The sequence below is a fragment of the Peromyscus eremicus genome, chromosome 3 (assembly GCF_949786415.1).
Source record: "Peromyscus eremicus chromosome 3, PerEre_H2_v1, whole genome shotgun sequence".
Classification (NCBI taxonomy): domain Eukaryota; kingdom Metazoa; phylum Chordata; class Mammalia; order Rodentia; family Cricetidae; genus Peromyscus; species Peromyscus eremicus.
Genome location: NC_081418.1, coordinates 6,121,039 through 6,136,375, shown reverse-complemented (window position 1 = coordinate 6,136,375; position 15,337 = coordinate 6,121,039). Strand labels below are relative to the sequence as shown.

Below are 15,337 nucleotides of genomic sequence, written 5' to 3'. Positions count from 1 at the left end.
GTCTGAGTATTAACTACTTTGGAGTTTTGGCTTTCAAGTCATCTTTTGAGCCTTTCTGGTCATGATACACTGGCTACGTCTTTAGGAATCCCTCCCCACCAGTCCTGGGCTTGGTTCTCCTCCTGTGTGTGCTCCTACCACTTATTTCACCGATTCTTAACCGTGTGTCTCTCTGCACTAATTGGAAATGCTGTGTGGCAAATGTCATTATCCACTATGACCAGATTTGTATCTAGAAACTTCATCAAATTTAAACAAGTTCTGAATTAATAGCGAGGAAAGCAATTAAGCAAGGGAATCTGTTCAGAGTTTATTAGGCACGGCAATGTGACATGGAAGATGATGAGTTTGCTAAGGCTCGTAGATTAACAATGTCTATAGCAACTATTTCAGAAAAAACATCTTGTTATTCTTTTTCTTTTAAATATATTTATCTTCTCTTAAGTAAAACAGAAAGTGGTAGTAGAAATCCAATTATAACAACAGAAAGAAACCAGAATTTGTATTTCAGAAATTTCATGTGTAAATGAAATCTACAACAAATTCTAAGTAAACTTATTTTTTAATGAGGGGATAGGGATGTAGCTCAGTTCATGAATGCATGCCTAGCATGTAAGCCATCCTTTGTGTCTAGTCCCAACGCCATGTAAGCACAGCATGGTGGCACCCACCCTTAATCTCTGCCCTTGCATCAGAGGCACAAAGCTATCATCAGCAAAGGAGCTACCTGAGGCCTGCCAATCCTATAAGAGACACTTTCCCAAGACAAGGAGCAGGAGAGTCAAAACCATAGCATTTTAAATGTTATTTAAATGTACATTTTAAATGTACCAGTTAATAACTATTTTCTACAATAATTACTTTTATTGAGAATAAATTACCATGTTGGAAATATAGCAATGTTTTTCTGCTCAATTAAAGAGGACACAAGCTATTTTATTTTAATATTTTAACTGACAGAAGTTAACTTTATAAAGCAATGAGATAGGTATATTTAAACGTATAATTTGGAGACTGCGGACACAGTGCTTGAATTGTCTCAGCATAGATGATGGCCTTCTCATTGGTTAAGGATGGAAGTGATACTTTTCATTACCTGGCAAGAACCAGGATAACATAACTGGCATTATGATCTGGCTCTTAAATACCCCTTCCAAGCTAATGTTGGGATGGCTCACTCTTCGTTTTTTGTGGCACTATTTTGAAGGTTATGATGCTTTCAGGTGGTGGGCCCACCTGACATAATAGGTCACTAGAAACTTGCCTTTGAAAATTGCACCCATCTTTGGTTCTAGACTTCTGTGCTTCTTGGTCCTTGCTGTATGAACACTTGAGTTTACAAGCTCCCACAATCACAAAGCCACTCTGCCACGCTTTCCATACCATGATGGGCTGAAATCCAGATCTATATCCCACAATGTTTTGGGAGTTTGGAGAGTCTCTTGGACAACCTTGGACAACAACTCATGCAGATAGGGGAATGCTCTTGAGATCACAACCCTAGCCAAAGAACACATCACATGATTATCAGATACCAAATGGCCATCCTGAAAACATGTACATACAAGTAAACACACACACACACACATACACACACTCACATGCACACACACACACACATTCATAACAACAATTAAAGAAAAAAAAGTTCATGAATTTGAAAGATAGTGAAGGTAGAGGTGTATCGGAAGGATTGAAGGGGAAAAGGGGAAGGAGGAAATAATGTAATCATAGTCTCAAAAAAGTTAAAAAGGCATCTTTGGTATTTATTCTACTAAAGTCCCCAATACCAAATATTTTACACATTAGTATTATGAACAGGACCAGTACTAACTTGGGAAAGACAGATGGCCTACCTACAGCTTTATTAATATACTGCTCAAAACAAATGTTATTACTGCCCCTTTACTGATGCAAAATTTGAATCACAGAAAACCTATGTAGCTGACTTAACAACATGCAGCAAAGCTGAAGCCCAGGTTTGAATCCCAGTCACTGGCTCTGTGAAGTGCATATTTGCTTATTCCTTGTCCCCATCAGCATCTCTCCTGCCTCTGAAGACAATGGCAGTAGCATGATGACAGACCAACTCCAGTCGCCTCCTGTTTCAGGATGCGGCACCCTGTATTACACTCACCACTCTAGGACTTTCACTCCAAGAAAGAAGAAGAATCCCACCGACTCATGTGCTTGTGTTTCTTTCTCTTTTTATTTAATTTTAATTATATGGATGTGTGTAGGTCAGTGTGTGATTATGTGCATGTGAGTTGTGAGCCACCCAGTGCGGGTGCTGGGAACCAAACTCAAGTCTGGAAAAGCCATGGCACTGTCTCCCCAGCCCCATGCCTTTGTTTGCTGATTATGTAATTTTCATTTGGAAAATTCTTTCTTTATGCATCTTTATTGTCAAGATTATTCTGCAAAACCCAGATGAAATTATACTTCCACTAAAGCATTATACTGAGTTCATGTATGAATGTGTTCATGTGTGTGTGTATTAGTATACATAGTACCCTATGATGACTTCATGGATCCTACCACAGCTTGATACATATGCTCCCCTCCTTTCTTTGAAAGGAGAAAGTTGTCGAGGCACTCAGATGTTGCCAACCCCAGATACTGTGCCTTAAAAAACATTTGCTGCAAGGAATTTACCCAACGGTTTAGATCAGAAATGATAAGGTCGGAAAGCGATGCTCTGCAATGGAAAAGCAGAACTCAAAGATAATGGTGGGCAGTGACAAACTCGACCGTTCAGCTTCACTTTTGTGTTCTGTGGAGGAAGAGGTGGGAGGTGTACTGAGTATGACAGGGTAGGAATTTGTCTACTGATAGTCAAAATGCTAGAGGAAATCTAGACAGTGGTAGTGGCTGAAGTTTCTGTCTGAGGTAAGAAACTCCCTATTGGAGATCAACTTCCTTATTACTAAATTGAAATTCAGCTACTTAATTTGAAACATTGCTGTGAGAGTTAAGGAGATATATATATATATATATATGTATGGAGAAGCCTGAAAAATCTTACTAACATAAAAATACTATTTGTATAAGTATTAATTACTGGAAAGTGTGGGTTCTTAATGCATGGGTATATAATAATGTACAGAAAAGTATGGATTAATTATTACACATGTGGTTGGAAATCTTCCTTATATAGTAGTTACCTGTGTGAATATAGGCAAATTAAAAACAACAAGAGCCTCTATGGTTTATTTTTCTGAAGGGGACTGAGTTTCAAAAAGACAAAATTAATAAATTCATGTGAAGTCATTAAGAATCATACACTGAGTATTCAACATGTATCAGTTATAAAGTTAAACTGAGCATCTTAGGAGGTATTAATGGTCAAATATATAAAATAGTTATTTGTATGTCTTCTACCACATAGAAAACAAAAATATTATCCATAATAAATAGATATTTGAAGATATTTTTTTAAAAAAAAATATGGAATGCTTCATGAATTTGCGTGTCATCCTTGCGCAGGGGCCATGCTAATCTTCTCTGTATCGTTCTAATTTTAGTATATGTGCTGCCGAAGCGAGCACTATTTGAAGATATTTGAAATGATAGTTTTATCTCCAATATGAAAATATGTAACATGTTGACTTTTTCCTTATTTCCTAATTATTACTACAGCAATAATTTATCAGAGTAAATTGTCTACAGAGCCCAAGATAAGGCAGATGTAACCTTTCTTTCTGAATTTGCATTGAGTTCATGTTTTATCAGAAGGTAATTAGTACATAATTCCAGAATGGCTGATCATGAATGAGAAAAAAAGTAAGTGTGGGTCTATTTGCTCACAAATCTCAGCAAAGACATGTTACATACACACCACACCAGTTCTGCAGTTTCTCCGAGATATTATGTTATCACTTCTAGCTATAATTAATCTCCAGGTACCTCTAAAAACACAACACTGTATATTTAATAACAATCACTAAAATAAAGTGTATAGTCTAGACTTTAAGGATTAATTTGACATTAGAATTAAAGATTGATTAACAATGCATTGTAGAAACATCTGCTTAAAACTCCCATCACAAAAAGAAATATACATTTGCTGACAAGTAAAAATGAATACCAACAAAAATGATGGACTATATAAAATAATATAAATGTTTAAATAAAATTTAGCTCCTATTTTTGCATTTTGTTTTATTCTACTTTGTAATAACATAAATACTAGATATGCAACACACCTAGAAGCCATGAAAAAGAAAAGTGTATTATAGACTATCCAGGGAGACACTACTGTTAAATTTGATATAGTTTATTGCTTTTATTAGACAAATTATACCTCAAATGATAAATTTATTTTCAATAAAATTCCTTGAGAGAAAAATGACTTCTTAAGGAGACATCATTCTCTCTCAAGCTTGATTAATTTATAATAAGCAGAAGTAATGAGCATGCCAGCAGTGGAGTTTGGGGCCGATTAACTCGGCCACAGAGAACTTACAAACTCTTGCAAGGTCACAGTTAATTTAGAAGTACAGCAATGACATCCTGGCCTATTTAGTTTTACTGGAGCCATGTGCAGAACAGGTTTGGGAAAAATGAAAAACGAATTTGGTGGGGACCCTGGGTAGAGAGTACGACTCCACTGTTCTTCACAGAAACAGCAGCTATTCAGATATTCTAAGGTGACTTTCATCTCTCAGTTGGATAGGCTAGCCCTGGTTACCATGGTAAACTGATGATAACATGGAATGTAATGAGCACAACTTCACTTCAAACATTTCCATATAGTGTGTGTGTGTGTGTGTGTGTGTGTGTGTGTGTGTGTGTGTGATATTTTAAAGAAAACTAGAGCAGACAACTAGTGGTATGTCTATTGCTTTTTGCATTTCTATTTCTTTGTTTTTATTGTGTGTATGTACTTGTGTGAACACATGCATACACAAGTAGAGGTCTGAAAATAAGTTTTCAGAGGTATTTTCTCTTTTAACTGTGGGTTCTGGGGATGAAACAGTCTCCAGGCTTGGTGACAATCAACTTTAACCATTGATCCACCGTGCTGGCTGGACTGTATGCCTGCACTTCTGATCTCAATCACATCAAAGATTAGGCTTGTAAAACAAGCTCTAAAATTCGGGGCATAAAAACTTATACAGGATTGGCTTGGATGATAGCTGAACAGTTAAAGTACTTTAGATGCAAGCAGCAAGTGTGAGCACCAGCGCTCAAACTCAGACAAGCCATGTGAATGCTAGGCTGCATGGTCTTTAAGCCTGGCCACCTGTTATTTTAGTGCTCAGATGGTAGACATGAACCTCCCAGATGATCGAACTAGCTTATCCATATCAGTGAATTCTGATTTCTATTGCGGGGCTTTGCCTCTGTAAATAATGTGGAGACTGATGTCTCCATACACAAGCACATGTGTGTGGACATGCATGAACACAAGCGCAAGCCCACACATACACATGGAAATTAACAACAAAAACTCAAACAGCATATGAAACATTTCCATATGAGAAAAAAATCACTTGAATTGATACACGAGGTAGGCTGCTTGTTCCCAAGACTGATGAATGGAATAAACCAAATTGTTCTCTTATTGTATCTTCAATGATGTCTCTTCACAATAACAATGAAAAGTTAGAAAGAAAATGTGCAGAGGAACATGTCTAAATTGGATGTATGGATGTGTTGAGAGCATTTTCATGAAGTCTTAGAGTTACAAGAGATTAAATAGAAACAGCAATGTTTGTCCAATCCGAACTCTGTAAGAATAAAGGTTTTGTCTGTTCTGTTCACTGAAAACACCCAGAGTTCTGAAATCACCCAGCTTATGTTTGGCAAATCTCAGTTGAGGCACTCTTTCTGGAACAGTGTTATAAGTATTACTGAACAGCTGGATTTTTTCTGATGCCCAGTCTCAATATTTGATTTCCTATTTCTATAAGTTAATTGAGTGTTTCCAGATGTCACCTCCCACATGACGTCTTAGGGTAGTAGAGCTGCTGGAGGTGGCGTTAGGACGTGGTCTCACTGTTGCTTCCTTTTGCCAGCACGGCTGTGGGAATTTCGTCCGTGTTATTCAGGCCTTCAACCGTACTCACCTGTATGTCTGCGGCAGTGGAGCTTTCAGCCCAGTGTGCACGTACTTGAACAGGGGAAGGAGATCTGAGGTAAGTCTGACCGGTTCTCTCTGTCCATTCGGGCGTTAGTGTCTGAAATTTGATGGTATTTTAGAGTTACAAACTTGGGAATGTAATAACTGTAAAATATTTTCGTGTTTTTATAAACACATGAATATATTTCATTTTGATTTTGTCTGCCAAGGCAAGCTAAATTACACTCTTTTCACTTTCAAATTAAACATATGTTTACTTGTTTCTAAACAAACAAGTTGTAAAATGAAGGAAAACTGCAAATTTATAATTATATTAAATGTAAAGCACTGAAGTATAGAAATACTGTTTACACTTGCTTTCATAAATATGTATTTATTCTTACTTAGGTTTTAATTTCAATACACCGTATATACTTTAAGATGTGTTTAAAGCAGGCTATGAAATATTTTGTTGAAAAATAACTTTATAAATTGACGAACCATGCTTTCATTTAAACTAACATTACCCTATGCTAGTTCATTCTCACCTTACTCTTTTATTGCTTGAAGTGATATGAGTTGTTATGGTCTGGTGTTTGCTGAACCCTAGTCAGACAGTCAGCACTATGTAGTCAAACATAAGGCTGACTGGGTTGTAAATGTGCCATCAAGCACTGCCCTGGTATCTCGGTACAGCTGCAGACGCTCGTGCTGTGCAGAAAACCTAAGAAGCCTTCCTCGTTTTTCTTTCTTTCAATCACCTGCATCATTTCACCTCATATGGTTATTTTAGAAAATGAATTATTTGAAACTACTTTTAGTTCATTATTTAACTTAAATTTAGAAAGTCCAGTTCTTAAGTCATGTCTTCATTGGCTTTTAAAGATGAGAATTATGGGGAAAACCCATAAATATCGATATTAATATTCTTTATAAAGTTTTCTTCAGTAAGAACCAATGTACTCTACTGCTAATGTAGTTGCACAAAGATTCCTCTGTACTCCATTTTATTGAATTGCATTTTATACATATAATTTATATATACACATATATAGATGAATAAAAAGCCATTAAATATTAACTAAATACTTATCATTGGACCTCAGTTTTTTTTTTTTCTTTTTTCTAAATGAGGCTCAAAATGCTGCTCAAATATTAACATTCTTAAGGGAAAGTTAGGCATTTGGGGAGAATGCCGACAGATGAACTGAGCTAAGCATTACGACCACACACCTATGATCAACTGATTAAATAAACTCATGCTGTAGACATCTGGAATCTGCCAGACACTATCCTGAAGTCCACACCACCACTGTGCAGGTCAACAATAGCAAGACAGATTTCAAATAAAATCCCTTTCCCATTTCAAAGTTACTCACTAATTTCTCCAAACCTCAATCAGGAAGTCTTTCTAAAAATTATCCCCTTTGGAAAACTAGCATGACCTAATTATGATCACCTTGGGAAACTGAAAACACACTAATTTCACTTCAAAAGATGTCTTTCACAGCCAGACGGCATTCCCATTATTTCAGTCTTTTATGTAACATGTGGGCATCTTAGCAAATAATTCGAGTATGAAGGCATTACAATTTGCAATGTTTATCTTTGTCTTGATAATCAATCTAGGTCAAAGATTTTAAACATGACATTATTTTAGACATCCTCAGCATATAAAACACAATGTAAATGTTCCCATCCCCTTTAGTCGGAAACAAAGGACCCCCTAGCGTGAAATGCCAGTGCAGTGCAAATGTGTTGTTTTGAGAGAATATTCTACTTTTATCACTAAATTTGTACTTTGTAATGACCAGAGCATAGGACTTTTGCTGACATCCTACAACTATGTTAAGCCATAGCCTTTTCCTAAATTTAAAAGCAAATTAAATGTGAGCCAGTTGAGTTGGCTTAGTTTTTAATGCTTGATTTTGAGACATTGTCTCATTTTCAACCACCTACCTTCATAGAAATTCATCGGTTCTAGGAGAATATTTCATGTCTGAGCACCACGCACCTTTGTGAAACCTGACCAGTCTTCCACTAACGTGTGAGCGTGGGTGAACGCACTAGCAGAGCATTGCAATACTGGTCATCTGAAAAGCAAAACTTATGAAACTGAAATCTGACCTCTTCTCTTCTGTACCCCATCTTCCATCTGCTAACTTCTCTTCTGGGTAAAGCACAGAGTGGCATCAGTAAAGCACGATTCCCAGGGATGAAGACACCATCAGGAAAATGCGCTTGGGTAGTGTTGCTGTAACCTCTGGAAAGGTTGGCAAATCTATCTGCTATTGGTTACATGGGCTGCTTCTATATCACCTTTCCACACAAATCCATGATGTTTAAGCCCTGATCCACCACTCATCATCAGATGCCTTTACCACTGACTGGTCATCATCCTCACAGAAGACAGTGAACATCCCAGGTGTCCACATGATTCCTGTGCTTCTCAAAGCAAATCCCCCATGGTTACTCCATTCCAGCAGCCTTTCATAGCTTTGTTTTGTTGTCAATAAATTATCTGATCAAGAGCCACCTATCTCCTATTTCATTTGGTCCATCCTCTGTCTCTGCATTCCCTTTGATTTCCATTTTAAGAGAATTGTTCCTTTACTTTAAAGTTATGTTAGTTCTGTAAGTTTTCATGTTTGTCTTGCTATTCAGATGATTAGCTTTTCCTAACAGCTTTCACTCCCATCTTCCAAGACTTTATTAAACATTTTAAACAAGGCTTTTACTTCCACACAGTAGCTCACACTAATGAACGACTGCATTGATGCTCAACTTTCTGTTTTTGTCACTGTGACTCCATGAGTAAACGGATGTCAATGATCGTGCGCCTCCAGCATCATTCATTCTGTTCAAGTTTGCATTGGTTATTCAAGACCTTTGGGTTTCAATGGGAATTTTAAGTTCATTTTTTCCTAATTCGGCAAAATGCATCATTGAAATTTTGATTTTTGATTTTGTTGAATTTGCAGTCCATGTTCAGATATAAAGCCATTTAAACAATGTCAATTCTGCTAGTTGATGAGCACATGAGGTCTTTCCATTCTCTAGTGTCTTTGTCAAATTATTTCCCTAGTATCCCAGACTTCATTGCAGAGGTTGTTCAACTCCAGGGTTAAGCTTATCCCTTAGGTGTGATTTACGCTTTTGTGAATGGGATATTTCTCCTAATTTCTTTCTCAGTAAGTTTGCTATTTGTAGCATGAGTCTTAAATGTTCTTATTAATAAAATCAAACCCGAGGCCAGTTATTGGGGTGATGCTGGAAGGTCAGAGAGATAGAACAAGCCACAGCTAACCTCACCTGGCCAACTTCTCAGCTGATCTTGTTTCCTCAGACTGGAAGCTTCTGTGTCCTCATCCCAATGGCTCTCAGCTGAACTGTGCTCGAAACCTAAAAGCTTAACCAGCCAGATGCTTAACCAGGCAAATGCTTCTACTTTCTGGTCCTCACGCCTTATAGACCTTTCTGCTTTCTACCACCACTCCCTGGGATTAAATGCTGCTTTCTGGGATTAAAGGTGTGAGTCACCATGCCTGACTGTTTCCAATGTGGCCTTGAACTCACAGAGATCCAGAGGGATTTCTGACTCTGGAATGCTAGGATTAAAGGCGTGTGCTAACATTTTCTAGCCTAAGTATCTTGTGGCTTTTCTGTTCTCTGACCCCAGATAAGTTTATTAAGGTACACAATATTTTGGGGAACACAATACCACCACAGCTATTTGTGTTTAGAAATAATACTGGTGAGAACATGACGAAAATGTAGTCCTACTCACTACTGATGGGAGTGTAAACTTGCGTGATCACTTCGAGAGATCAGCATGGAGGTTTCTCAAAGTACTAAAAGTAGAGCTACCTATGACTCAGCTATTCCACTTCTGGATATATACCCAGAGGACTCTGTCTTAGTTTCTTTTCTGTCGCTGTGAAAAAAAAAATACTCTACCAAAACAACTTAATAGAGAAAGGGTTTAGTTAGCTTTTAGTTTAGGTTATAGTCCATTGTGGTAGGGAAATCATACCAGCAGTACCTTGAAGCAGCTATTCAGTTTAAGTTTGAAATCAAAGGAAGAAACACAAATGCTACATGTTTTATCTCACATGCAGATCATAGAGTTTAAACTTTATATGCATTGGGAGCCAATGGGTCTTGAAAATGAAAATGAATTATGAGAGGGGAGAGAGACATTGATGGTAATGGAATACCTGAGAAAAGAAAGCAGGAGGGGAAGAGAGTGCCCCATGGCTGAGGGGCATGGGAACAGGTGAATGGAGTCAAAGTAGGGTTGACAAAGTATGTACTGAAGTGCCATAATAAAACTCATTCAAAAGTTATTAAAATTGAAACCATTGAATCTAATATTGTAAAGTTGCAAGAAAAAAGATAAAAAAAAAGAAGAAGGAAGAATGATGATCTGGGGAAAAATAGGGCTGAGTTCTTAGGAAATTAGTTGGAGTCTTATTTCTCCTTGAAATAGATTATTAATATTTTTCACCACATGTTTCCAGTGTTGAATATAACTAGACTATAATTAAGACCACATAGAGAAGAGGAGGCTGAGTAACAGAGAAGTGGGCCAGTTGAGAACACCTGGTACCTATTTTCATCAATTCCTCCAGTGCCAACACTGGCTTATCTAGGGAAATCTGTTCCTGGCTCGAGGACTGCAACCAAGATTATTAAATTTTCTTGTTTTCCTTCGTCTTTATGATTATTTTCTTTGGAAAGCAGATGTGCTAGGTGTCAGGAGGCTGAATTTTGGATTCTGTTTTGAACTCCACTTAGCTATGATTGTCTTGGTAATATACTCCACTACATCAGACTTATCTATCAAAACCAGACTACTTTTATTTTTTAAGTGTGACTTTTCTTCTCTATTGAGTCGCAGCCATTTCTCACTGGTCTCTAGACTCTGATCGCCACCAGACAAATTCTCTTATATTGTAATTGCTTTCACTATGACCAGTGAGATCACAGGTCACATGATTGTCAACTAGTACCCAGACCTTTCAATACTAAGATATACTTAGGTGATTTTCCCCTTCCTCTTCTCCCTGATATTCCTCCCATGTCCACCTCTGCTACTACCTCTCAAATTTATGGACCTCTCTTCTTTAACTATTGTTATTACATACACATATAAATGAAGAGACACATATATGCAGCTTGCTGGGTCCCTTCAGTGTTGTTTGCGTGTACATGTTTCAAGAGCTTCCTACTTGGTATTAGATAAGCAGTCTGAAGATCTCATGCCAGGGAAAAACAAGTTCTCCCTCTCTCAGTAGCTGTAAATCACTTGTCATTCTTCATTTAAGGTGAGGCCTATGAAATGTATCCTAGATACATTGGAATGTCAGCTGTTGTTGGAAATTTTCATATATTGTTAGACAGTTATGCTGGAGATGCTTGATAGGTAAAGCTTGTCTGTCATAGCAAGGAGTCACAATAACATAGCAGAGCTCCCAGTCTTCTTGCCCTTACAATCTTTCTGCTCCCTCTTCCATACTATTCATTCAGGAGTTATATTGTTGGTCTATGATATGGAGGTCTATATTGTAGGCCATGATCAGTTCTCTGTGTTTTGTGACTAGTTGTGACTTTCTGTAATGATCTTCTACTGCAAACAGTTGCTTCTTTGGTGAGGGGTGAGCACTACATTTGTCCATGGGCGTAAGGATAAGTACTTAGAATGCAGATAGGAATTATACTGGGTTAGGAAAGTGGTGGTCATGGGCTCTCCTCTAAAAGCCATGACCACACTAGCCATGTGTAGTTGTCTACACATGATTTCCCTCATGTTAAGATGGCTAACATTGAGTTCAATTATACAGCTGTTGATTACCTCAAAGATATAAGTGGCACTATTTGACCTTTAGGGATATTTGCAACAATGGTCATTGTTATGGTTCATGAGAATTACAGTTAGGTAGGACTGATGATTGCTTTCCTCTCTTAGAAGTTTGCATATCACTTTCTGGTCCTGTGAAAGCAAGTTCTTAGGGAGAAGGCTTTCAGGTCAATTAAGCATGTTGTATCTTCAACAATAAAGACTTACCTCCAACTTCTGAGAAGCAACCAGGGGCAATAGCAATGGCCTGTGTTGTTTGGGGAGTCTCTTGGAGCTCCCTGACCAATGTCTTGAAAGACTGTTTCTAATACCTCATATTGGGGCTTTGTTAGATAGTCTATGATTCTTTTGGGAGTATTATCATCTGAAGAGAAGTAAATTTATTTAATCTCTCTCTGTCTCCACATATGTGTGTGTGTGTGTGTGTGTATAATATATATATGTATGTATGTATACATAGGTTTAATAAGAACAGCCTATTTTCTTGAGTCAAGCATGTTATTTTATATATTCCTTTCCAAATCTTCCTAAAGCAGAAGTATAATCAATCATTTCTGGAGCAGAGTTCTGGTCATTTTATCTCTACATTAAAAATATTAAGAGACTATATTTATTCAGGATAGTTTTCAAAAACTTTAACTTAATAATTACAGTTCTCCATCAGCTGATGTAATCCATAAAAGTGTTCATTTTTTTGCCCTTGTAATTTAGTAGTAGTTTGTACTAAGGTGATATATGAAAAATGTCAATATCTCTATTTATAAAATCACCCCCTAATGCTGCTCATTGAGCACCAGTTCAGCACAACCGATTTTACTGCATCACAATCTCAAGTTGTTCCTACTTCATCCCTCTGCACATTTTTTTTTTTTTTTTTTTTTTTTTGGGTTTTTCAAGACAGGGTTTCTCTGTGTAGCTTTGCGCCTTTCCTGGAACTTGCTTTGGAGACCAGGCTGGCCTCGAACTCACAGAGATCTGCCTGCCTCTGCCTCTTGAGTGCTGGGATTAAAGGCGTGTGCCACCACCGCCCAGCTCACATTTTTTCTATTAAGCATTGAGCAGAATCTTACAAACCAATATTTGTATTTTGTTCTCTTTAGTTTCCATCTTTCTCATTCAAATATAAATTACACAATGCCCAAGATTTCTGTAATTTTATTTATTGTTTTCTGTAGTTTTGTTTATTGTATTATCAGTGTTTAATTAATCTTCAGATACACAGAGATGACCATATTTTTTAATGAACAGATAATTGAACAGATGATTTTTTTGTTTTGTTTTTTTGTTTTTGAGACAGGGTTTCTCTGTGCAGTTTTGGTGCCTGTCCTGGATCTTGCTCTGTAGACCAGGCTGGCCTTGAACTCACAAAGACCCACCTGGCTCTGCCTCCCAAGTGCTGGGATTAAAGGCATGTGCCACCACCGCCTGGCGAACAGATGATATTTTAATATAAGTTAATATTTTAAAACTTGTACAATGTGTTACACAAAAACTAAGTAGTAGCATAGAATTTTAGTTTTAAAAAATCTCCTTTTAGAAACATTGTAATCGTTGCATACATTACTACACTACTGTTACTTTTCTTCCTTTGGCTAGGGTTCTACAAATACATCCAATTAAATGTATGATTTTAGATTTCCAAGCGACTTTTGATGATGTTGATTTAAAGAGAACTCATGCTTGGATCAGTTCTTGGGGCTGTAAAATGGCGTAAGAGTTAGCCTGGCTGAGGTTAGAGCCTAATTTACAGATGAATTCTTCTTATAGGTTAACTGAATCTTAATATACATATTGGAGATACAAGAGTAGAAAGTATTTATGAAGATATCTTGTTTTATTAAATAACAATCATTTTAAATAAATTAGTTATAGTTATATTTCATTGTACATATTATACTGTATCATTATCATCTTATACATTTTTCTACTGCAAAGGACCAAGTTTTCGTGATTGACTCTAAGTGTGAATCTGGAAAAGGACGATGCTCCTTCAACCCCAATGTGAACACTGTGTCTGTTATGATCAGTAAGTAGAAAATGAAAGGGGGGTGGTCTAAATAATAAAGAACCCATACAGCTTATAAATTAGTTAATGTAATCAAAAATTTTAAAGATGTCTATGACATCATGACTCTATGTAAGTGTGTATTTTCTTTCCTTTCTAAAGGATTATAACCCTAAAATTACCTCTCATAGTTTGTGTGGGTCACTGTCTTCTAAGGGTTAGCCATTTCTATTTGATCACTAAATAATACAGATATTTCAATACTTGTAGCAATTAAATGCCAAGAAACAGTATAAATTTTACATCACAGTCACAACATCTGATTCACTGGCAAGTCCAATGGTCATTTGCTGTTTAGGGTGCTCATTGTGGGACTATGAAGAAGTCAGATGCTATCTTTTTTTTTTTTTTAAGATTTAGTTATTATGTATACAGTATTCTGCCTGCATGTATCCCTGCAGGCCAGAAGGGGGTACAAGATCTCATTACAGATGGTGGTGAGCCACCATGTGGTTGCTGGGATTTGAACTCAGGACCTGTGGAAGAACAGCCTGCTTCTAACCTCTGAGCCATATCCCTGATGCTATCTTTTTTTTTTTTTTTTTGGTTTTTTTGAGACAGGGTTTCTCCATGTTGTTTTGGTGCCTGTCCTGGTACTCACTCTGTAGACCAGGCTGGCCTCAAATTCACAGAGATCTGCCTGCCTCTGCCTCCCAAGTGCTGAGAATAAAGTTGTGTGCCACCACCACCTGGCTCCCAGATGCTATCTTTTAAAGAACTACTCACAGAGTTCTTGAAGCTTTTTGATTGTGTGGTAGTACAATTAGCAAAAATATTTTTTGAATAAAGTAAAAGACACAAATTTCTATTTCCATAAAACTCTACAAAGAAATCTTGAAAACACTTCTCTCTTAAAATTCTTCCCAAGGTGTTATTATTTAAGAATTTATTACTTATCCAAAATGAAGCAGGAATTCTCCTGTATGCTATTAGAAGCACTCAGAATATGAAGCAAGAAATGAAATCAGTTTGATGTGCAGGCTCTTATAAGGTTTAAGCTATAATTGATTCTATGGTGTACAATAGAGTTAGAAAGCTCTAAGCCAACTTGAGTGTCTTACTTCTTGTAAGTATATATAATTGAGAGCTATGTTCATCAATGATATTGAGCAGTGAGGATTTATAATCCATGGTTTTATGACTATTGAGCCATACCAACATGTGGAATAATTATGTGTTATATTGATTTAATAACCAAATCTATGCATGTATGTACACAACAGATATTTAAACAATGTTTAAACAGCTGAACTGTTAAAAATGACTCATTCTTATCTTTGTTATCACTGTCTTAAATGTTGCCATGGACTTTGTGTGCTTCCTGGGAAGGAGAAATTGGTGATAAGGT

General features: G+C 36.9%; 1 protein-coding gene, 1 long non-coding RNA gene and 1 other non-coding gene across 4 annotated transcripts in view; 1 reads left to right on the top strand and 2 right to left on the bottom strand.

The window, feature by feature from the left end:
• Positions 1-15,337, top strand: part of Sema3c (semaphorin 3C) — a 154,497-nt gene that overhangs the window by 79,634 nt on the left and 59,526 nt on the right. The window contains exons 4-5 of the mRNA XM_059257259.1: positions 6,021-6,140; positions 13,860-13,950. Coding sequence (XP_059113242.1) covers positions 6,021-6,140; positions 13,860-13,950 — 211 coding nt within the window. The remainder of the gene's footprint in view (positions 1-6,020; positions 6,141-13,859; positions 13,951-15,337) is intronic.
• On the bottom strand, positions 3,442-3,548 carry LOC131907602 (U6 spliceosomal RNA). Its single transcript, XR_009378492.1, has one exon. It is a non-coding gene; the product is annotated as a U6 spliceosomal RNA (small nuclear RNA).
• On the bottom strand, positions 5,479-12,211 carry LOC131906606 (uncharacterized). Of its 2 annotated transcripts, XR_009378152.1 has the most exons (3): positions 11,212-11,386; positions 9,377-9,473; positions 5,479-6,182 (listed from the first exon to the last, which is right to left on the bottom strand). It is a non-coding gene; the product is annotated as an uncharacterized LOC131906606 (long non-coding RNA). The 2 variants fall into 2 exon arrangements; XR_009378153.1 differs by lacking the exons at positions 9,377-9,473; positions 11,212-11,386 and adding an exon at positions 12,132-12,211.